The following is a 23,044-nucleotide window of genomic DNA, read 5'->3' as shown; positions in this document are numbered from 1 at the left end:
TGCTCAAACAGCAACGCCACGCAAGGCCACCGGAGAGGCGGAAACAGCCCAAGCGTAGATCAGCTGATGAACAGACAAACACAAGGGAATATCATGCAGCCTGAAAAAGGAAGGAAGCTCTAACACAGCTGCACCGTGGATGAGACCGGAGAGCCTTACGCTGAGTGAAGGGGCCACGTAGCGCGTGACGACCCGTACGCGGCATATCCCGAGCGGGCGAACTCTGACGGACAGAAAGCCGATTGGTCTGCCGGGGCTGTGGCCAGGGGAGACGGGGAGTGCCTGCTTCAGGGCTTCTTTTTGGGGCGACAAAAATATTTTGGAACTAGATCGTGGCCATGGTTGTACGATATTGTAAATGTATAAATTATACACTTTAAAATGGTCAATGATAACCTAGGATATGTGAATTTTACCATCATGAAAAAATGAATGAGGAAGAAACTAAGTATTTTCTATTAAAGCAAAGGAAAAAAGCGGCGCCTCAGTGGCTCAGTCGGTTAAGCGCCCGACTTCGGCTCAGGTCATTATGTCACGGCTCAGGAGTTCAAGCCCCGCGTCGGGTCTGTGCCGCCAGCTCGGAGCCTGGAGCCTGCTTCGGATTCTGTGTCTCCCTCTCTCGGCCCCTCCCCCGCTCATGCTTTGTGTCTCTCTGTCTCTCAAAATTAATAAACGTTAAAAAAGTTTAAAAAAAAATAAAGACAAGGAAAAACGCGAACAGACACTCGCCACGGGGAAGTGTTCCTCTCCCCGCTGGCTCTGCCAGGTGAGCGCGTGGCCGCTGCCTGCCCCGCCCTCAGACGTGCTCGCGGCCGCTCAGCAGAAGCGGGGTGGTTACGGCAGATGCAGCACAGGAAGGCTGGGTGACCCCAGGCAGAGCCTCGGTTCTGGATCGCACGCTCCATCCTGCCTGACACCCTGGACTGGCGGAGGCGGAAGAAAAGCCCCTCTGTAATGGAGATGACCAAGATCCTCATTAGGAAACTATAAAATAGCTCAAAAGACGATTTGATCCAACAACAGAAAAAGGCCAGGGTCTCTCCACACAGGATCCAGGGAAGACCTCTGCCCTTAGAGCGCCCGCCACCTGCTCACGGAGCCAGCCAGTGGGGGTGCCTGACTCAACAGCACAGGGCAAGTGGTGACAGGGCCCGGAGACGGAGCCCCAGAGCAATCCTGAAGGAGACCGCGGCATGGAGGAGGAGGGTCCCGCCTTCCCTTGCTTCCCGCAAGCCACGAGCCCAGGACCCCCACCGTGTGCTGCCATGGAGTGGGTCAGGTCGCTACGTGGTCACGGAAGTTTTAGTCAACGCAGCTCAAGAGAAAAAGGAAAAGACAAGTATTATTTGCGGACGACGTTATCATCTACCGGGAGCACATGAGATAACCCATTACACATTTGCCAGGACTAATGAGAAAATTGAACGCACTTCGGGAAATCCGGAGCTTTTCTACGCACTGACGGTAAGTAGCCAGGCAGTAAATAAAGGGAAGCAACACACTCCGTTCTGATAACACAATCTATAAAATACCCCCGATAAATAGAGAACCTGTAAGCCTTGCGTGAGAAAAACAAAACAAGGCTTTCCGCCAGGACAGAAGAAGCCTCACATCGTCAGAGGGTGACGTGCACTCCTGGGTTAGGAATTCACCGCTGGGCAGTTACTACAAGACGTCCTGCTAATTTACTGGCCCGCTGCACCTTCAAAGCAGGGCTCCAGGGGAGACCCCGTGAGAAAAGGCGCCGAAGCCACATGCAGCACAAACGTGTGGGCCAGGAGGGTGGCGGACGGCGCCACGCAAGGCTCCCGGTGAGAGCTGTGTCGGGTCGGCACGGGGCGGGGGGGAGGCCGGAGGCGTCTGCCAAATAAACACGCGCTTGTCATAGGGGAGAGGCGCCAGTTCAAGGGTTCAGAGAAACGCCTGGTTCACGAAGAAGGACAGCCAAATGACAACGGATGAGGGACACTGAAACAACGCCCTTAATTTACGAAGGGTACCATACACCAAAAAGAGAGAGCACGGCAATACGAAAACAGCGAAGAAAAGGACAGTTGGTAGGGATCAATGAAACGAGTTACTAAACATACAGCAATACGGTTACCCCCCATTGAGGAAGCAGACAGGATGTGAGACAGAACGGAAACGTACCGTGAACAAGTACAGCCCAGTGCATCACGCTGCCGGGGGTCCGTTGTGCCCGCCCCCCCCACCCCCCTGCCGGGAGGCAGAGTCACCGCGTGGCCCGGCCTCCCCGTGGGTGGGAGAGAGGCCGGGCAGGAGTGAGGGCGCCAGCAAGCACCCAGCACGGGCACCACCCTCCAGGACGGGCCAGTAAATGCTCCCTGTCCTGGTTCGCGCTGCTTTAACATTTTGCCGATCGAAAAATCATGTGGGTGTGGGTGCGAAAGACCCAGACAGACAGACGGACCCACATTCACTCAGGACTGGAACAGGTTAGGGAGGAAGAACTCGGCAATAGGTGACGAGAAGTACAGACAGGTACTTACCTCGGGTCGGCAATAGCATTTCTGCTCTGTCTAGACAGAGGCAGGAGGCATGCGCAAGGATGCGAAAACAGGAGAAACTGGAAATGACCTCCGCGTCCAAGTCTTCAACTGTTTTGGGGTATTTCAATTCATTATGGCTCATTGTAATACCACAATAAACCATTACAATCATGTTTCTCGAGTAGGTGCAACGATAAAGAGAATGGTGACAGCACAGTAAATAGAAAACGCGTGCCAGAGCGTGATCCCAATCCTGTGAAACTACAGACACGCACACAACTTACAGAAGATGACAGGGACACGCTTCAGATGGGACAGCTTTCCCAGCTCGCAGCACTGGAGTAACATTTTCCTCTTTGTAATCTCCAGTCAATCAATAATTAACATCAGCGACTTACACGATCAGAGAGACTTTTTACGTGGAAACATTCCCTGTGAAAACAGCGGCGTCCGCACGCGAACACAGGCCCCCGCTTCTCTCCCACACACGGGCACAGGGGCCCCGGGGCGCAGGCCTTCCTCTCCTCCCAGGGACGCTTGGGCCCCGGGGCCAGTCGGCGGCTGCTCCTGGGGCACAGAGGGTTGTCCGCTCGGTGGGCCACACAGAAGGGTCGACGGGGACGTGTCCCCACCACAGCAGACGGTGACCGCCACTGGGGAACCGAGACGGTGGCCCCGGTACCAGTGTCAACCCCGCCCCATTCGTGCTCACAGCGTTTCCATCAGTGAGGCTGAAGGCCAGGCTCCCGATACAAAAAAGCGTCTGTGCAAAACATGGGGAAAAAATACGTTTATAAAAATACCACTGCCCATGGATGGCGGTGAAGGGACCCACGCCGAATCCAAAACCACGGCCAAGACAGGGAGGCCCACAGCCCTGTCCGCTTCTCCTCTTCTCGGTGCTCCTGACTCAGGGAGTTCAGTGCCCTCTGAACGGGGCAGGGTCTCCTGGAGAAGATCATGGCATTTCTGGCCCCTATTCGTTGCATGCCCCCAACATCCGTTCCCTGGGGTAGATTTCCAGGTGAATCCTCACTTTGGCCTCAAGACTTGCCCTGGCCAGCAGGCAACAGCATCTTGGACTCCGACAGAGGCTTAAAACACGCCGTCTTCTTGTGAGCTCGGAACGCTGAGACCAGCAAATGATCTGCTAACGTCCTGCCAACCGCCAGGCCAGAGTGAGGCCGTTCCAGGTCAGCCGGCCACCAGCCGGCCAGAGCCGGTCACAGAAGCATGAGAGCAAGCCCACACCTGCAGCACCCCCCCCAACGCCGCTCTGCAAACCGGACAGAGGCTGTGCCAAGCGCCAGACTTGGGTGGTTTGCTACGGGGCGAAAGCAAAGACACCACAAGACACGGTCCTTGCAGCCCCTCTGAAATGGCGGCCGTCGCCCCTCGAGCACAAAGGGCCTCGCGCCGGCTTAGACGATGCAACCGTTGTCCTTTCTGCATAGAATGAGTATTTCCATCGTCGGTCCTGAGCTAAAGATGTGCCCAATTCAGACCGCAGACACCTTCAAACGTGGAAATCGTGTGCCCGCTTTGTGAACACTTAAAACCAGGGTCGGGCTCCGTGAGTGTGATCACCAGCGGTCGCCCACAGTGAGAACTCACACGCGTCCACGCTGCAGGACGGGATCTGAATCGGGGTCACGGAAACGAGGCCAACGACGGGCAGGGCGGAAGAGCCAGGAGCTGAGCCCAAGGGCACGTGGTCACTGTGTGGTGTGTATGCAGCCACAGACACAAGAACGGAGACCCGGGATAATTCTCGAATCAGAGCGTGGCCTCAGTGCTTGGAGGCGCCCGCGGTGGCAGCGTCTGCACGTGCTGAGGGGCGGAGGGCAAGAGAGTCACGTCATTTCCGCAAGGGGGACCTCACCACGTGGGATCTTCAATGGAAGGACAGAGCTGGCCGGGGAGAGATGGGGAGCACACCTGACCAGAACCAACCCGAGGCCTGGGAATCCCAGCGGGAGGTGGGGCCGGCCAGCTCTACTGGTTAGCGCAATGCTACTTTTCAACTTGAAGCATCGGAAACGTGTGTTTCTCGGACAAAATTTTTACAAATTAAAATAACGCAACTAACCCCCAAAGCAGCGGATCTAGACAATGGTCTTTTCATCACATATGCGATCCCGGTTGACGAAATGGTTAAGAATCTTCCAACGGGGCGCCTGGGGGGCTCAGTCGGTTGACCGTCTGACTTCGGCTCAGGTCATGATCTCACGGTTCGTGAGTTCGAGCCCCTTGTCGGGCTCTGTGCCGACAGCTCGGAGCCTGGAGCCTGCTTCGGATTCGGTCTCCCTCTCTCTCTGCCCCTCCCCTGCTCATGCTCTGTCTCTCTCCCTCTCAAATATAAATAAGAACATTAAAAAAAAAAAAAAAAAAGAATCTTCCGGTCGTAAACACTGGCCCCACGGAAGCTCGGAAGCTCGCTCTCTCCTCTGCCTCAGTTATGCCGCTCACCTGGGACCCTCTTCCGGAGAGAACTCACTGTTCAGGACAGAAGGAGGGGACACGGGACACGGTACCTGAATCAGCCACAACCGGCAAGAAATCGCATCAAGTACAAAGTGCTACGCTGACGGCCGAAACCTCATGAAAGACCTCATTTACCCAAAGTTAGCAATTTAAGTTACATTTTAAACGTTATTCCCTTTTTAATTATAAAATCCTATTCAAATTCACTGATGATTTAATGACACTAATTAGATTGTGTGTTGAAGAAATCTGTCTGACAAACTTCACTGCCGAATGTCACCAACAATATGAAGGCTCATGAAGAGAGTTTAAATCATCCAAATAAAAGCCAACTGATGGAATGATTCAATTACAGAGGTTAAACAGCTTTTATGATCGCCATTTCACATAAAAAAATAAAACACATGATTAAAATGCAGAGAACATATAAACTTGAGATTCTCCCTGTGCTTTTGAGAACCGGGCCCAGAGCCACATTTGTGACAGCCACGTTCGTGGGGGAGGGGGGGGGCAGGTTTGTGAAAGCCACATCTGTGGGGGGCCACATCTATGGGGGGGGACGACATCTGTGAGAGCCAAGTCTGTGGGGGTCACATCTATCGGGGGGCTCACACTTGTGAAAGCCCCGTCTGTGAGGGGGGCACATTTCTGAGAGCCACATCTATGAGGGGACCACATCTGAACTGCCATGTCTGTGGAGGCCGTGTCTGTGAGAGCCACATCTGTGGGGTGGAAAATTCGTAAGAACCGCATTTGTGGGGGCCACGTCTATTTGCGAGAGCTACGTCTGTAGGGGGGCACATCTATGGAGGGGGCCCACGTGTGTGACAGCCACATCTATAGGGGCCACATCTGTATGGGGGACATTTACGAGAGCCGTGCCTATAAAGGCCCCATCTGTGGGGAGACCACATCTGAACTGCCACGTCTGTGGAGGCCGTGTCTGTGAGAGCCACATCTGTGGGGGCCACATCTATGGGGAGGCACATGTGTGACAGCCACAGCTGACATTTGTGGGGGCCACATCTATGGGGGGGTCCCCACATCTATGAGAGCCACGTCTATGAGGGGTCGTGTCTGTGAGAGCCATGTCTGTGGGGCTCCCGGCACCTCTTAGAGCATCTGGCCCTGTGGGTGAGGGGAGTTCTCAGGGGCACACCTGGCATGTGGAGCAGCCTGATGGCCAGGGGTCCCCGCACAGACTATGTGGCACCGGCGGGGGGGTGGTCGGAACAGATTATGTGGCACTGGGGGGGGGGGGGAGGTCCCCGCACAGACTCTGTGGAACCAGGGGGCGTGTCAATGCATAGGTTATGTGGCACGAGGGGTCCCGGCACAGGCTCTCTGACACCAGGGCGGGTGGGGGGGTCCTGGCACAGGCTCTGCGACACCGGGGGTGGGGGTGGGGGGGGTCCTGCGCAGGCTCTGTGGTAGCTGCTCTGGAGCTCGCGGGCGCCGATGTGAGGACTCGGGAGGGAGGCTCCTTCACCTCCAAAGCAGTGACACAAAGCCCTAGAGCCCCAGGTGGGGACAGGGGGTCACGGAGGGGAAGCCAGACCTGCCCCCTCCCGGAGGCGGAGGCCCCAGGCAGGCGGGCAGCCCAGCCCCGCCCCACCCCAAGGTGACAGCACCAACGGGTCCCGGAGTTCCCATCTCTTGCTTCCTCCTGCTTAGCAACGACCCCTCTCCCGCACAGGCTTCGTTTCTTCTCAGCCGCTTGTTATTCTCGGTTTCTCATCTTCCGGCCACAGCTACAAATTCAGCTGACACGTGGTCTTCCTCGGCGTCGCGGGCACAGAAGGCCACCCCCGCGGGTCCGCGGGCAGCGCAGACCCCCGTCACGTGCACACAGGGCCCCGGGGGGGGGGCAGGGTGGACGTGGCTCCCGAGCTCCTTCCCCAGCCAGGCGCCGGGCACGGCCTGCAGGACGGCAAGTCGGGGCCGCAAACCGCATCACCAGGGGACAGAGGACCTTCCGGGGCACACGGCACTCTGGCCTCGAAAGGCGAGGGGCGGCGACAGGGCCCGCTGGCTTCCGGGTACGAGGGGACCCGCCTGGAAGGACGGGGGAAGGCAGACTAGTGACCCGCCAGATGCCAAGACGGGGTGACAACGCAGGTGGCCGAGCCCAGGCCGCCACAGAGCGGGGGGGACCCGGGCTTGGCGGGGCTGGAGGCACGTGCCGGACGCAGGACAGCCAAGAGTCTGCCTTTGGGACTCCCAGAAAGGGGAGGCTCTAGCCTCACGGACAAGACAAAACGGCCCGCTAAGGGGCTCTTCTCATTTCCCGCCACGCCGCGGAAGACCACCCTACGGGCCGCAGGCGGTCACCGGGAAGAGCGGCAACTCGTGACTTCCCGCTGGCCAGCGACCGCTTCCCGAGGCCGCCCTCACAGACCTGGGCCCCAGGGACACGTCGCCGCACCCAGACCCCGCCGCTCGCCCACCCACCACGCAGAACAGCGGCCACCAGCAGGCGCACGCGTGGGGTCGGCCAGGGGCGGGGCGTCTGCTCCGTGGGCCCCCGAACCGCACACCCGAGGACACCTGTCAGAAGCGGCCGTCACGACGGCTGCGGGTGGCCGAGGGCACAGAGCGCAGCGACCCCTCCACTCCGCGGGACCCCCACGCCGCCTAGAATGCTACAGTCCAGACGACGGGGCCGGGACTCCTACAGCTCAGGGAACCGTCTGGCCTTGGCTGATCCGGCGCTGACCCCGGGGGGCCGGCCGCCTCAGGGCGAGAGCGGCAGGCGCGGCGACAGCAAACCCAAACTCCCAGAAGCGAAGCCGCGTCACAGCTCCCAAGACCCCGGGCCTGCCACGCAGCTTCGCGGCCCGGCCCGGCCCCACGAGGCCTGAGGACACAGCCTTCGCGACGCGCCTCCGGCGGTGCTCACGCATCTGTGATGCGGCCCGCCGAGCCACGTGACACCGCTGGGCGGCCTCGCCCCGTGGTCCCGCCGGCACGGGTACACAGAGAGCGAGGCCACGGGCCCCGGTACAGTCACGTCTCCCCCACCCCGTCGACAGCGGCCATTCAATGGATACTTCGAACTGTATTCTACGGGTACGGGGTGGGGGGGGGGGGGTGGCTGAGACCCTGCGACGGAAGAAACTACCGGCCGGAAGCAGGAGGAGACAGACCCGCCAACGATTCCGCGTGGCCCCCGTGGCACACACTGCCCAGGGGCCGGCTGGCGCCTGACAAAGCCAAGCCTGGGGCTGAGCGCTGTCGCCCACGGGCCGTGCGGGTCTCCATGGAAAGGGTGTCTCGGGGGCATCCGGTAGCACAGGGTGAGGGCTCTCAGTTCCCCACAGCTGTGCTGTCCCGAATAGTAGCCACGGACCACGCGTGGCCCCGGAGCGCCGGAAATGCAGCCGGTCCACAAGGAGATGTGCTCCGTGCGTAGCGTCCACGATGGTGTCCCGAGATGTGGTATAAACAAAACCTTTAACACATTACACGTTGAAAGAACAGTTTGGAAACGGGAGGTTATTTAAGACACACTCACATTCCCCTTCCGGTAGCCAGGCTCCCAACGGTACTCCCGGATCCCTGCCTCCTGCTACTCACCCCTTGTCTGGGCCCCTCCCAGGATGCACCAGGGCTGCACGCGACCAGTGGGATAAGGCAGGACAGGGGCTGCGTCACTTCCCAGACGGCCGCAGGAGACACTGGGGCTTGCACCTCGGACCTGGCGTTCTGCTCTCTCGGGGTGCTCACTGTGGGAGGCTCTGCTGGTGACGAGGCCTGAGCCTCCCGTCCACACCCACGTGAGTGAGCCCAGAAGAGGGTCTCACGGCCCTGGCCTTATGAGGGACCCCAAGTCACAACCCCCTGCTGGGCTGCCCCTCATTCCTGACCACGGAAACCATGAGCTAAGGCACATTCGTTGCTTTAAATCGCCGAGGTTAGGGTGTTCTGCCACACAGAACGGATGAATTATACAACCTGGGGGTTTCTGTTTCGTTTCAGGCTGGCTACCGGGAAAGGTAAGATTCTCTCTCGCTTTTAATCTGCCCTGTTTGTATCTCCCGCACGGTGCTTCTCTCCGTGGTGCTAAATACAGTGGAGCCTATTATGGTCACAGCTGTCACAAGTGATCTGTCCACGATGTAGCACAGCTTTGCTACTGGTTACTAACACGTGGTTCTTTCCAATGTATTTAATTTTAACCCTGGGCTCAGGATGAATATTTACAGAGACTAACTACAGTCAATAAGTAAGGAAATAAATCTGTTAGTTTTTTCTTATTAAATTCAAATGAGAAGAAAATAGTGCCGTATTTTTCCAATTCTAAAGGATCAATGGGGACAACTGAGAAAAGACCAGTCCCAAGAAGGCAACGCAAAGGATTTATAAACGCACCACCCAGAGGCGGTCACTCGTCCACCAAGATTCTGGCGTTTCTTCTCCCTGGTAATTTTTCTACTTGGGGACGTGTTATCTTTTGGGACGAAATGAAATGTCAAGCGCGTCCCTTAAGCCCGCTCCTGCCCCGTGCCTCGGTGACTCTCCCACAACGCGCTGCACGCACCACAATTAGCCCGACCGGCGGGCCTCCGGCAGGTTGGGGTCAGCACAGTAAGGCGCGTCCCGTGCGTCATCGCGGCGTCCGGCTGGTGCGCGGGGGCCCCGCCGCCCCCCTCCCGAGGGACCCGGCGCGGGGGAGGCCCCCGCAGGTGCGCACGCGCCCCGCCGCCCCACTGACCTTGATGTGCTCGTGCAGCTGGGCCTCGTGCTGCCGGGAGAGCTGCTCGTGCTGCCTCTGGAACTCGGCAATGAGGATCTGCCTCTGGAGCTGCTGCTTCTGCTTGAGGGCCAGCAGCTCCTGCTGCAGCTGCTGCTCCCGGAGGGTGGGCTCCGCCACGGGCAGCGCGAACTGGTGGTCCAGGCGGAGGTCCATGGGCACCGCCGGGGGCGCGACCTGCAAAGGCAGCGCGGAGGCCACATCCACTGCGGGAGAGAGCACAGCACAGAGGCGCCGGTCACTGCCGCGGCACGGCGTCCCCGGGCCCCTCCCCGCCCCCTGCCCGATGCCCAGGGGCGCCCCTGGGCTGAAGCACGCTGCCCCGCCCCCCTCTTGCCTGACCGGCTCAAAATGTGGGGCTCGGGAGGCCTTTGGGGCGTTCCGGCGGTCAAGGGCAGAGACGGCGAGAGCGAGTGGGAGGTCAGGCCGCGACAGGCGCCCGCCAGACGCACGCCCCGCCCCGCGCCCCGCAAGGAGAGGCCCCCGGGGGGGACCCAGCGGCCGCCCTGACGTCGTCCCCGAAAGTCCCCCGAGAAAGAGAAAGGAGCTGGCTGTAAAGAGAGCTAAACGCGAGTGCGCGGAGAGGCCAGCCGGCCTGCGCTTTTGTCCTTCCTCCTCGCGGAGCCACCGAGGGCCTGTGTGCGCGAAGCGCAGAAGAGCGTGCGCCGCTGACGGGGTCCCGACGGCCGCGACAGCCCCGCGTTTCCGTGGAGAGGCGCGCGCCCTCCCGGAAAACGTGTTTCCCGACCGCGGCCAGCGAGTGAGCGCCCGCCCGGCACGTGCATCAGGGTCCTGGGCGCTGCGGTCCACCAAGGAGTGGATTTTCTTCCTCCTACTAATGTACTGCCGAAAACAAGCTCAAGTGATTCCGATTAGAAACAGAAGCGAAATCAGTCTTGATGCTTACAGATCAATACCAAACTGCAGACAGGAGAAGCGTGCACAAAGTTTTAAATTCTGGCCATCACCCCATAACCCCACGGGGGGACTCCTCCTGCGGCAGGTTCGAGGCTGAAAAGCACAGGCCGTGAGTGCTGCTTCTCGGCCAGGCAGGGGAACAGTCCCCTGCAGGGGCAACTGCCCGGCTTCCCCCCCCTCCTCTTGCTCCTGCAGCTCAAAGGCCCAGGAGCTCCCCTCAACCTGCTCTGGGCCCCTTTCTTCAAGTGACACACCAGACCCAGGGCCCCGGGGCAGGAGACTGGGGCCTCCTGCTCCAGGGAGCTCAGTACTCACATGGGAATTCAAAATCAGCGGAGGCAGGCCACCCCAGTTCCTTACCATCAGGGCCACCTCTGGCCGGATCCTCTGCCGGTGGGGCCACGTTATGCACCTGACCTTGTTCCAGGGCCTCCTGACTGGCCCGCCCACATGCCCTGGGACCTGATGCCCAGACCACAGGGCCCTCCGATTCCAGCCATCATCTGGTTCCTTGGGGAGTCGGTACCCCGCAACCACACAAGCCCAGAGCTCCCGGTAAACTGGCGCTTTCGTGGAACCGCCCCTCAGGACGGAGCATTTCTGTGGTCACTGCGCGGGCACAGCCCTGCCGTTCTGATGAGGCAAGGCTAGGAAACACTGCTGAGGGAGAGGCCCAGCTCTGGCAGAAGCCCTCGTTGTAGTCACCTGGCCTGAGCCCCAGTGTCCTGGACAAACAAGTGGCCGTGTAGCCTGCAGGGCGCGGCTCACACAGGCGGAGTCCTGGATGCTGCCCAGGACGGGGCGTCCGGCTCCTACACAAAATCTCGGTCTCCTCCACCCCCAGGACCCGGAGCCATTCAGGCTCCAGGGCCCGGGGCTCTCCGAGGACCATGGGGCAGGGCTGACAGGGGCCCCAGGGCCTGGACCAGCTTTACCTTGAGGAGTGCCTCACCCTGGAACCCCCAGGGAACAGAGGGAAGAGACAGAGCCACCCAGAGGGTGGTGGGAAAATACTCCGTATTCGACCCTCTTAGAAAGTATTCCATTGTCCTATCCTTTGGGCCCCGACAAGGCCAGGATAAAATGCCAGTGGACTGTTTATCTTCCGTTTCCCCCAATCAGTGAGATTGCACCCTCCAGCTGTGAAAATGTATGCAACCAATTATTTCTAATGGCGTATCAAGCTTTGATACATGAAGAGGGTTTATTTGCTGTTTACATGAGCAAAATCTACACAAATAAATTGTTTTTCATGAACAGGAAGGACCAGGGAGCAGCGTTATCCTACCCATTCCTACCACGCGGAGCTGGGAAAGGCTGGATTTTATCAGTTGCCTTTCTTGATCTTTTTTATTATGAAATATAGAAAAATGGGAAAATCATATAAATAGCAGTTGTAGAAAACCTCAATATCTTCCTCCATTTGCTTCAGACTCTCTTTTAAGGAACACACACGAGGGCAGGGAGGACAGCTCTGTGAGCAAACGTGGAGGAAAGAGGGCGTCACTGGGCTCCTTACAGGGCTCGACGCCCACTCTTCTCTCTCGAGGGAGTGTGTGATCCCTCGCTCCCGAGGGTGACCGTGCGGGACGCCTCCCGGAAGCACCGTTACTGCGGACGGCTACCCGGTTTCACCCTTGTGTGGCCACGGGTGCAGCGAGAAGGCTGTTGTCCGCGGACCCGCTAACGTGCCTCTTACGCTGCAGACACAGGTGAGCACGGGGCAGGCCTCCCCGGGTTAGTCAGCCTTTGCTTTCTAAGGATAAACCTGACTGTGTCTTGCAGGGTCACACACGCCCACGCAGGCACCGACGCACTGAGCCCGTAGGCCTCGCGCTGAGAAGGTTCGACTCCCTTTCCAGGTGAGAGCAGCGCCGGGTTGCCTGGCTAAGCGACAGTGTTTTGGTTTAAGTAAACAGCCACAGAGAGCGTGTGACATCAGCACGCTGCCCTGCGCGGTGTCAGCTGCCCCACTCGGTGCGCCCCCCGCTAGAAGATGTGCGAGGGGTCCCATCTTGCCCGGGGACCCGAGATCTTCCGTGGCACCGAGCCCGGCCCTGAGCCGGCGGGCAGAAGACCCGGCTGCTGTTCATTTAGCAGATCCCCTCCTTACTCCCATTTTTCACGTAGGGGCTCAGGGGACCATTAGAAATGTCTAGCGGTCAATCCCTTTAGGTGCTGACCACAGAGCAGCTTTTTAGTAACTTCAAAAACACGGCGGGCTGAACTTTTCTACGAACACGTTCGTTTACTGGGGAGCTGTGTGGGGCCCTGTTGCTCTGTGCTGGGCGTGGGGACACCCCCAGGCCAGCCTGTAACAGGGCTGGGGGGAGGTGGTTCGTCCACACGGGGGCACAGCGTGAACAAAGGCCAGAGGTCAGGGTGTAAGTGGAGGGGCGTGGGGACGCAGGTTGAGGGAAAACTCAACCCCCACTCAGAGGGCAGGGTCTTCACGCGCAAATCCTGGAGCGTCCGTGCAGGGCCAGAGCGGGTGACAGCGCGGGGGAGGCCGGGCCTCAGACGCAGAAGGGCGGGCAGTGGGGTGCCTGCCACGGGGAAGCACGGCGGGGGGGGGGGCACCGCAGGGGAAGCAGCGCTCAGGTGGGGGCGCGGGGCAGGACCAGGCTGTTTGGACGGTTCCTTCTCAGCAGCGGGCCGAGGCGGGCTGTGCACATCTGCCACATGCAAGCCGGAGCTCATTTCGTTTCCTCAAACCTTTCCCAGATCCTTCTGAGGCTGGAAGCATAGGGAATCTTCCAAGGGAGCACTGCCCGGCAGCCCCCGCTAGTCCTTCCCCAGACACGAAAGGCCGAGGTCAGAGGATGCCCCGGGGGGCGAGGGGCCCGCACACGACGGAGGGGGCCCGTGAGCAGGGCGCGGAGGGTGAGAGCCGGGACACGTGCGGGTGTCCGCGGGACGGCGTGCTGTTCTCACTGCAACGTTCCTTTTGCATTGACCGCTTCTTAGCCAGGGAGGGCCTACTGCTCGGTTTACCACACAAAACTCACACAAAACTCCGTTCTTCTGCTAAAGAAGGCTAAGAGCAGGGCACACAGAAGGAAGAGCTACTCATCACCTACGTCAGCGGCGCCGTCAGCGGCTTCTGCCGGTGGAAACAACACCGCGTCTGCAGGGAGACACGAGAGCCGGGGTGGGAACGGACGCGGGACAAGGAGACCCTGGCGAGGCCTGCAGAGAAATGCCACCTCCTTATCCCTCCTGCGCGGCCAGTCAGGCGGCCCGGCGGGTGGGCGACATGGCCGGAGCCCCGCTGTCCCGGGCCTGGTGCAGCCGGGGTGCGGGGGGGATCACGGCCACAGTCCCCCTTCTTTCCAGCTGCTGGCGGGTGTATCATATGCGACTCGTACTATTTCTGTATCAAAAACCATTTGACAGGCCAGGCATTCTCCACAGAAGCTGCCAGAGCTTTTGACCCAAAGCTCCCCGAAGAAAACAATACAACCTTCTCTACTTAAAGAATGCAGCATCCAAACAAAAAAGCCTGTATTCTCATGAATATTTTATGTGGAGTAGAAAATTGCTTTTATAGGTTGTGCCTTGAGAAACATAGTAATACAGTCGGACTCATGACGTTAGTAGAAGCACAAAGACCATATTCAGCGTTTCGATAAGAAACGGCAAGGCTGTGCTGTCTGAATTACAAGTTCGCCATCGGAAAGCGAAAAAAAATCTGCCAGTCTCTATTTTTTAAAATAAACGATCGTCAAAAAGGACACTGTAGTTTTCCATTACGTGGGTTAGATCCTCTCCGCTAAACGCCGTCATACAGATGCGAAATAAAGACGAGCACTATTCTCTAGAAAACATGGCCAAAGTTTAGGATCTGTTCAAGTAAAGAATGACTCATTCAGACGCAGGGAAAAATAATAGATATTTCAAGCATGTAACTATGATTTCCTCTTACTCTGACATTTTGTCTGTGTGTGACGGGGGGAGGGAGGAGGAGGGTGGGGGACTGTTGGAAATGTGTAACTTATGTAGAGTGTTTTCATCTTCACCGTGAAACAGCTCGCGCGTGCTGAAGGACGCGTAGTCAGGGCAGAGCAAGAGTGAACGAAGAATCAGAGAATCGCCCCAAATCGTGTGCCCGCCCCCCCACCCCCCACAACATTCTGGCTCGGTCACGCATCCCCTGCTTTTCTTTATGGTGATGCCATCCACGCGCGTGTCCCCAAACACCCATTCTTTGGCCGACAGCAGTGAGCACAAGAGGGTGACAGAGACTCCCAGGAAGAGGGAAGAGGCTGGAGTCCAGTCTGCCTTCGGCTTCCGGGACAGCTGGCAGAAAGAGGTCTGTCTGGGACGAGGTCACGAGCGACCCCCAGGAAGCCAGAGGCCACCCCGCTGCGGCATCTGGTGGGGCGGATGCAGAGTCCCTGCTCCTGCGTCCTTGGTGGCCAGCCTCCACCCTCGGCCACGAGCCACCTCGAAGGCTCCTCGCGCAGAGGAGCGAGGGGGAGGGGCAGGGAGGGGAGCAGGAGGGCCTGGCCCAGACAGGTCAGCGACAGAGAAGGGTCAGGGGCAGGCTCCCGGGCTCAGGTCCCCCAGGCACAGGCACCTGCCCAGAAGCTGGAGAGTTCCCGCCCGGCCAGGTGGCCCAGGCTCCCCTGAGCAGCTGCCATCAGGGGGCCGGCCTCCTCCTCCTCCAGGGGACGCCCTCCTCCGTCTCTGTCCCCTCCTCTCGTCCTGCAGGATCTCAGGCTCCCAGGGTGCCTTCAAGAGAAGGCCTGGGGAGGGAGGTTCTGCTCGTAGCCATCTCCCCTCCATGCACTGCTACCTCCAGAACTCCAGCCGGAAGCTCACTTCCTTCAGGATCCTAGGAGCACCACTGTCTGGCCCTCCTGTTCCCAACATGGTTACTGAAAACTGAAGCCATCCGGATTCCGGATCCTCTGACGGGACGAGATTTTTCTCCCTGGAAGTTTGTCAGGTCTTGTCCTGGTCCCCAGGGTTCTGCAATTTCACGGTGACAGGGCTTGGCTCTCCTCCGGCCAGGGCGGGGCACTCAGCTGGCCCGGTCAGCGAGGCAGCCTCTGTCCTCCCCCGGGACAGCCTTGAGTTATCTTCTTGGGGCTTTCCTTTTTGCACTCTCTGCTTCTGAAACTTCTTATGTTCGGTAGATCTCGAAGGATCCTCTGCTTTTCTCTCTTTCTTGCTTGTGCTCAATTTTATGAGGCTTCCTTACACACGTATTCTCACCTCTTCATCGGGTTTCGCACCATTTCAGCTCTGACGTTTTTAACTGAAGACTCACCGGCCACGTTCAGAGAACGACGGCCCCTTAAGAGCATCGTGCTCTCACGTGGTGGACGAGGTACCTGCTCTGGTCTGGGAGGACGGCACCGATAACCCTGCACAGTCTCGGTCCTCCCACATCTGTCTGTTTTGCCTTTGTCTTCCCGGCCGCCAGGCTGCTCCGAGTACGGGTGTTGGCAGGGATTCCCACGCAGGCTGCCGGCAGAGTGGGGCTCTCACCCAGAAGCTGTCCGCGTGGGGTGGCCTTACTTCCTGGGGAGAAGCCTTCCCACCTTGACGTGGTACTGAGTGAGGGTCTCCGTGCTCGCTGCTCATCGGGAACGCAGCTATGCCCCTGCTCTTGTTATGGTGCCCACGCCCTCCACCTGCTGGTGTCCCCCGGCCAGGGCCTCTGGATTACGTTCTCCCGGAGGAAAAATCCTCCAGCGGGCCACCCCCGGGGGGGCTCACTCCGGAGCACAGTGGGGAGCACGTTCGGGAGTCTAGTGTGTCTGACTGGCCGCCCTTCCCAGCCCCGTCACAGATGGGGGCCGCTACCCCAGGAGGGGCGTGTGCGGTGTGTCCGTAGGGGTGGGGGAGTGGCGAGGGTCTGGCAGACGGGCCTTGACTGACGCACCTGCCTTCTGACCCCCATCCCGGGCCGCTGCTGATGCTTCCTCTTCCACTCGCCTGTGCCCAGGGCCTATGACCTTTCTCTGCAATACGTTTTTAAAAATTTTTTATGGAAATTCTCAGAAGCACACAGAGGCGGAGAGGACAGTTGAATCAAGTCCCAGGGGTCCGTCCCTCAGTTCCAACAACTGCCAACTAATGGCGAACCTCGTGTCTTCTGCGTGACCCCCACCTCCTTCCGTTCTGGATTACACTGGGGGACACCGGCTGTCAAGGCGTTTTTTTCTATAGTAGTTCGGAAAGTATCCCTGAATGAACTCTTTTAAAAAACACAATCAGGGGCGCCTCGGTTGAGCGTCCGACTTCAGCTCGGGTCACGATCTCGCGGTTTGTGAGTTCAAGCCCCGCGTCGGGCTCTGTGCCGACAGCTCGGAGCCTGGAGCCTGCTTCGGATTCTCTCTCTGCCCCTCCCCTGCTCGTGCTCTGTCTCTCAAAAATAAATGAACATTAAAAAAAAAATTTGAAACCACAATCACATCCCATTAATATACCCAAATAAATGAACAACTCTTTCATGATATTATCAATTGGCCTCAAAGCATTCCCGTTTTGAGGAGTGTTCCGTACATGCCTTTTAAACTGTATTCAAATTAAGACCCACAAAAGGTCCTTACATTCTATTGGCTGATACGTGCCTTCAATTCTTTTGCTCTAAAGGCTTCCCCTTCCCCCCTACCCCGGCACCCCCTCCAACTTATGGGCTACAGACACTGCCCATCTGTCCCGCGGAGTATGCTCTGCTCTGGACGTCGTGGACGGCGCCTGGGCTGCGGGTGAACGTGGTGCCCTGTGAGCTCTGGAGCCCGATTTCCCAGCAAGACCACCTCCCCACAGAGGTTCCTTGAGCTCCTGCGCGTCCGTGGCTCTTCTGCCCAGATGGCTGCTGAGGTGAGGTGGTCAGGTGGTAAGGTGCACCTGTCCAGGGATTCGCTACCTTATTTCAGTACCGAGGAGGGACCCCGACCCAACCATCTTCCCACTCTGACAAACAGTTTCCAGAAGGAAGGCAGGGCAAGCGCCTGATTCTCTTCCTTTATTTGCCAATTTCTGAAAACAACGAGTTGGTGCCCAGCGTCCTGCATATGTGAGCGACGAGGAGGGGTTTTGTTTCTCAAGACCAGGTCAATAGAGTGCACGGCAGCCCCCCTCCCTGAACAGTGAGGGCCCTTCAGTTTGGCCCGGAAGCCGCCCGGACGCCCGCTGCAGCCCTCCGTTCCGCCGTGACCGGGTGTGCCGGGAAATTCTCGCACACTTTTGACCTCTGTGTGGAATCAGGTGCCGCTCCAAGGAGGACTGGGTCCCTCTGGTGGGAAGCAGTGTTTAGAGACCACACCCGCGTGTCGCCCGCGCGTCGCGTCCAGGCGAACTCTGCTTGTGACCTGGGCCTTTTCTGGGGGTTTTTGTGAATTTCGGGAGAAAGACTGGACACCTGTGTTCAACCTGCCATCTCGCTGTGAAACGTCAGAATGCGGAACCTGTTAACGATATCATTCTAAAGCACTGAACACGCGTAGTCCCGTTGCATTCAAAAAACTGATTTATAAAAAAAAGCAAAAAACAAAAAACAAAAACACAAAATACTGATTTATATGTAATGCCGCTTTCCCCCAAAGTGGTCTCAACTGGATTAAAATTATTCTATTTAACACCGTGTTGTGGGTGTGTGTGGGTGTGTGTGTAAGGGGGAGATGAGGTGTGGAGGTCAAGATTTAACATGTAAAGATTCAGATGTGAAAACTCAAAAATAGTCTCTAGAGGGGCGCCTGGGTGGCTCAGTCGGTTGAGCGGCCGACTTCGGCTCAGGTCATGATCTCGCGGTCCGTGAGTTCGAGCCCCGCGTCGGGCTCTGTGCTGACAGCTCGGAGCCTGGAGCCTGTTTCAGATTCTGTGTCTCCTTCTCTCTCTGACCCTCCCCCATTCATGCTCTGTCTCTCTCTGTCCCAAAAATAAATAAAACTTAAAAAAAATATTAAAAAAAAATAGTCTCTAGGGAATGCATACAGCGTAAGCGGCCTTAGCCTCGTGTGTGGCTAAGCATATACGGGTGGTATCATCTCTGTGTGTCTCATTTAGACATCTACGTGCAATGCCAAAGAAATAAGCTTATATTAACAATTTACTACAAGTTACCTTATGCCTGAAAAATCAAAAGGATTATGGCACATGAAGAGGTGATTTGGTTTTATATTGTTTTGTTTTCAACGGAGATCAAAATGTAAAAGAAATAAATATAGTACATAGAGGTACTCGTGGATTTTTATAGATTCTATATATGGGAAAGTTTCTTACTCTGGTGTGGGGCAGAGAGAGATATGCGTCTTGTGCAGACTGTATTAAAGGTAACCCTTTGAATTGTATTTTTGTGCGTGGGATTTCCATGCAGGGTTCTAGAAATCAAGAAGGGAGCAGCATTCACTTTTAGGCCCTGGTTTACCCCCTGCGTCTGCCTGCTAAAAACAGGATTCTGCCAGAGCCTGCCTCAGTCCTGGACGTCCCGTTCCAGACTGCGATCCTAACCGCGAGCCTCCGCTAGGGTCAGAGTTGCCGGAAGACTTCAATCTGCAGACACAGAGAGCACACCGAGCAGGAGAAAACAAAAAATAAGTCAAGAGTCAAATAAGTATCTGCAACTGCAGATACTGAAGAAAAAGTTCCAAAGACCTTGAAATCAAAGCGTGGTTGCTCTACAGGGGAAACGGGGTAACGGCCAGGGTGATGGGTCCCCGAGTGCCGAGAGAAGGCAATGGCCAAGCTGGAGTTCTGTGCTCCGGGAACTGTCTTTCAAGAACGAGCACAGAATGCACACGGACACGTGTCAGAAGAAAAATGAGAGTTTAGGAACTCGCCATCAAGCCTTCGGTAGGGGAGAAGGTGAGCAGAGAAACGTACACGAATGTGCAGAAGGGGAGTCGAAACAAACACTGTCTACACAAAGTAGGAACAAGACCACCTAAACTAAAAGGCCACGAAAACACTGGGCAAGAGGCAGGTATGCAGGCGTGTCAAGAGTTACCAGTGTTCTAGACGCTTGGGGCAGAAAATACCGACTTCAGACATTCTGCCTTCGTAACAGTAATGTTTCCCACTTAACTTCCAAAGCAGTGGGGGTCCGAGATCGATCAAAAAGAATTTTAAGGAGAAAAAAGAAATATGGCTGTTAACCACACACACACACACACACACACACACACACACACACACTTGCAGAGCTGGGCACCTCCCGATGCAGGTGCACACCACAACTATAAAGTCTTGCCAGAAAGAATCACGCTTAAATCTGACCAAACCCCTCGATCTAAGTGCTAATTTACAGGAAACACAGACGACAGCAGTCCATCTTAAATGATAAGACGGGAGATGGGTGAAATCAAGCAGGATTTAAAACACAGGAAAAGTCCACAAGACACGCAACTGAGCGTCTTCAAAGATGAACTTCAAGGGTCGAAACAAACAAGTACAACAGGCCGGGAGGAGAATGTATGGGTGAGCGGGAGGGAGACTTTATGAGACATACCGATCACCGTGTGCGTGTCGAGTGGACCCCGAGGCAAACGATAGACTAAATATGTATATATTAACCACCACCAGAGACAATATAAACACTGGGTGAATATATAATTAGGTCATTGTTAATCTTGTCTGAATACGAACACGGCATCGTCCTTAGGTTTAAAACAGAGTTCTTAGCGTTTAGAGACACAGACACTGGCGTAGCTGCAGATGAGGTGATACAGTGAGTGGGATTCAATTCAAAATGCTCATGAGGGTAGAGGTGGTGAGTGAGTAAGGACGCAGATAACACACAGCTGGGCGTGACCGGGCACTGCCTCCGCTGGCAGATGGGAACAGCAGGATCCTTCTAGTATTTTCTGCACGTTGGAATGGATCCAACATTTTCTGTGATACAAAGTTAATTTTTTAAGTCACATTTCCTAAATATGGGTCAAAGGAGAAATCAAAACAACCATTTAAGAAGAATTAGGATGGAAAGATCATGAAAACAGTCTACACAGTCAGTTGCAAACTCGTACTCTTCCGGTACTCAGAGGAAAACCCACGGCCCTAAATACTTACCTTCGACAATAGTAAGCATGCAAACTAATGAGCTAGATGTGTCTCTAAGAAGAAAAAACAACACTGGAATAGATGCCAGGAAAACAGAAGGAGATAATAAATATACAGAAGAAATGGAAAACAGTCGTTACATACATTCTCATATACCAACACAAAAAATGGGTTCTTTAAAAAGACCCATAAAACAGACAAAAGTCTGGGAGTGGTTTAGAAGGAGAGAGAAAGGCGCAAATTAGAGGAACAAGAAAGGTGACCAGACTGTAGGTACAGCAGAGACCGAAAATACAGGAAACTGTAATGAACAACTTCAGGCCAATCCGTTTTAAAAACCCACACAAAACAGACACCTTTCAGGGCGCCTGGGGAGCTCAGCTGGCTAAGTGTTGGACTCTTGATTTCAGCTTAGGTCATGATCCCTGGGTCACGAGATTAAACCCCGCGCATCGGGCTCTGTGCTGACAGTGTGGAGACTGCTTCGGATTTTCTCTCTCCCTCTCTCTGCCCCTCACCTGCCCGTGTGCTCGCTCTCTGAAAATAATACGTAAATATTTTGAAAGATTAAAAAAAAGGACACATTTCTAGGAAAATGTAACTTTCCCAAATTGACAAAAAAAATAGAAAACAGAGTAACCCTATCATAACAAACTAAAATGAATCGACACTTTAAAATCTTCCCATAAGGACCGTGGTAGAGACAGTATTACTAACCTTTCAACTAAATGATCATTCAATTTTAAAGAAAACTTCAAAGGCAACAGAAAAAAAGAGAGCACTGCTGAGCCCCTTCTATGAGGCCAGTATAAAACCTTGTTAAGGAAACAGACAAAGACAGCATAAGAAAGAAAAATTATAGTCTCTGTCATGAATATGGCCACAAAAATCTCAGATAAATTATTAGCAAGCCTAATCTAGCAGTCTATAAAAAAGATAATAGGCCAAAATAAGTGTCATTTTAAATTGAGAAATGCCACATCTATACAGAACATCTATAAATGTAATTCACTACACTAATAATGATTATCTTAATAATGAAACGATGCATATTATAAAATCCAACAACTATTCACATTATAAAAGCTCTTAACCAACGAGGAATAAAAGAGAATTTCTTTAATCTGAAAAAAAACATCTTTACAAAAAACAAAATCCACAGCAAATACTGGCTTAAAAATTTTTTTTTAACGTTTATTTTTGACAGAGTGAGAGAGACAGAGCACGAGTGGGGGAGGGGCAGAGAGAGAGGGAGGCACAGAATCCGAAGCAGGCTCCGAGCTGTCAACACAGAGCCTGACGCGGGGCTCGAACCCATGAACCGTGAGATCATGACCTGAGCCAAAGTCGGTCGCTCAACCGACTGAGCCACCCAGGCGCCCCAGCAAATACTGGTTTTAATGATGAACCCTGAACAAGACAAGATTCTAGCCAACACCGTCCCAGAGAAGCTGCTAGAATCAGAACACAGAGAGGGAAGAGGCAAAGTCATCGTGATCCACAGAGCCTTAGGATTGCCCAGGCACAGCTCCTCCCTCGGCCCGTGAGAAGTGAGTTACAGACAAGTCAGGAGAACTCCCAAGGACGTTCCGTGAAATGCTAGGTAAGATCAACATGACAGAGCTAACACATTTCGATGTGAAACAGGAAGGCCTAATATTTAAAGGAAAACAAAGCCCCCAAAATTGCATGGATAAAAATTATGAAGACTAATGGGAAATATTTTAAACAACTGAAGTAAGTGGGGAGATGGACCAAATCGGGGACAAGAAGACCGACGGTCATTAAGCTCCCCATCCTCTCCGGCTGGTCCGTGGATCCGAGGCACAGGGTTCCAGGAACGGAACAGGGACCTCAAACCACAGGGAAGAAAAGAGCCCAGCAGTCAAGGCGCTTCTGAAGAAGGCAGCCACGAGTCCTCGGCCAGGGCCCTCCAGGAAAGACAGAGTGCGGAGCGCGTGCGTGAAGGAGACCGATTTCACCCCCATTCACACCACAGGCCAAAGTTAATTCCACGGCAACTAAGACTCTGAGAGGCAAAACTTCAGAAAAACTCAAGACGCATGAAGTGCTTACCACAAGACAAAACTGATCAGTTTGGCTACGTTAAGAATTTCTGCTCCTGAGACACAGTTTAAAAGTGGAACACCGTCGGGGCGCCCCGGGGGGCTCAGTCGGCTGAGCGTCAGAATTCGGCTCAGGTCACGATCTCGCGGTTCTTGAGTCCGAGCCCCGCGTCGGGCTCTGTGCTGACGGCTCGGAGCCTGGAGCTGCTTCGGAGTCTGTGTCTCCCTCTCCCTCTGCCCTTCTCTCCCCCGCCAAAATCAATAAACATTAAAAAAAAACAAAAACAACATAGTGGAAG

At 55.6% G+C, this 23,044-nt stretch overlaps 1 protein-coding gene across 7 annotated transcripts in view; it reads right to left on the bottom strand.

Moving 5' to 3' along the window:
* HDAC4 (histone deacetylase 4) overlaps positions 1–23,044 on the bottom strand; it is a 288,638-nt gene that overhangs the window by 102,024 nt on the left and 163,570 nt on the right. For 6 of the 7 annotated variants that reach the window (XR_009607488.3, XM_060624337.3, XM_060624334.3 and 3 more), the window contains one exon: positions 9,709–9,953. The exons of the other annotated variant lie outside the window; for it this stretch is intronic. Coding sequence is in view for 5 of the 6 variants with exons in the window: in XM_060624337.3 (XP_060480320.1) it covers positions 9,709–9,953 (245 nt within the window). In the remaining variant the exon portion in view is untranslated. The remainder of the gene's footprint in view (positions 1–9,708; positions 9,954–23,044) is intronic. 7 annotated transcript variants of the gene reach the window in all.

The sequence above is a fragment of the Panthera onca genome, chromosome C1 (genome assembly GCF_046562875.1).
Source record: "Panthera onca isolate mPanOnc1 chromosome C1, mPanOnc1 haplotype 2, whole genome shotgun sequence".
In the NCBI taxonomy this organism is placed as follows: domain Eukaryota; kingdom Metazoa; phylum Chordata; class Mammalia; order Carnivora; family Felidae; genus Panthera; species Panthera onca.
This window is presented reverse-complemented; position numbering and strand designations above follow the sequence as displayed.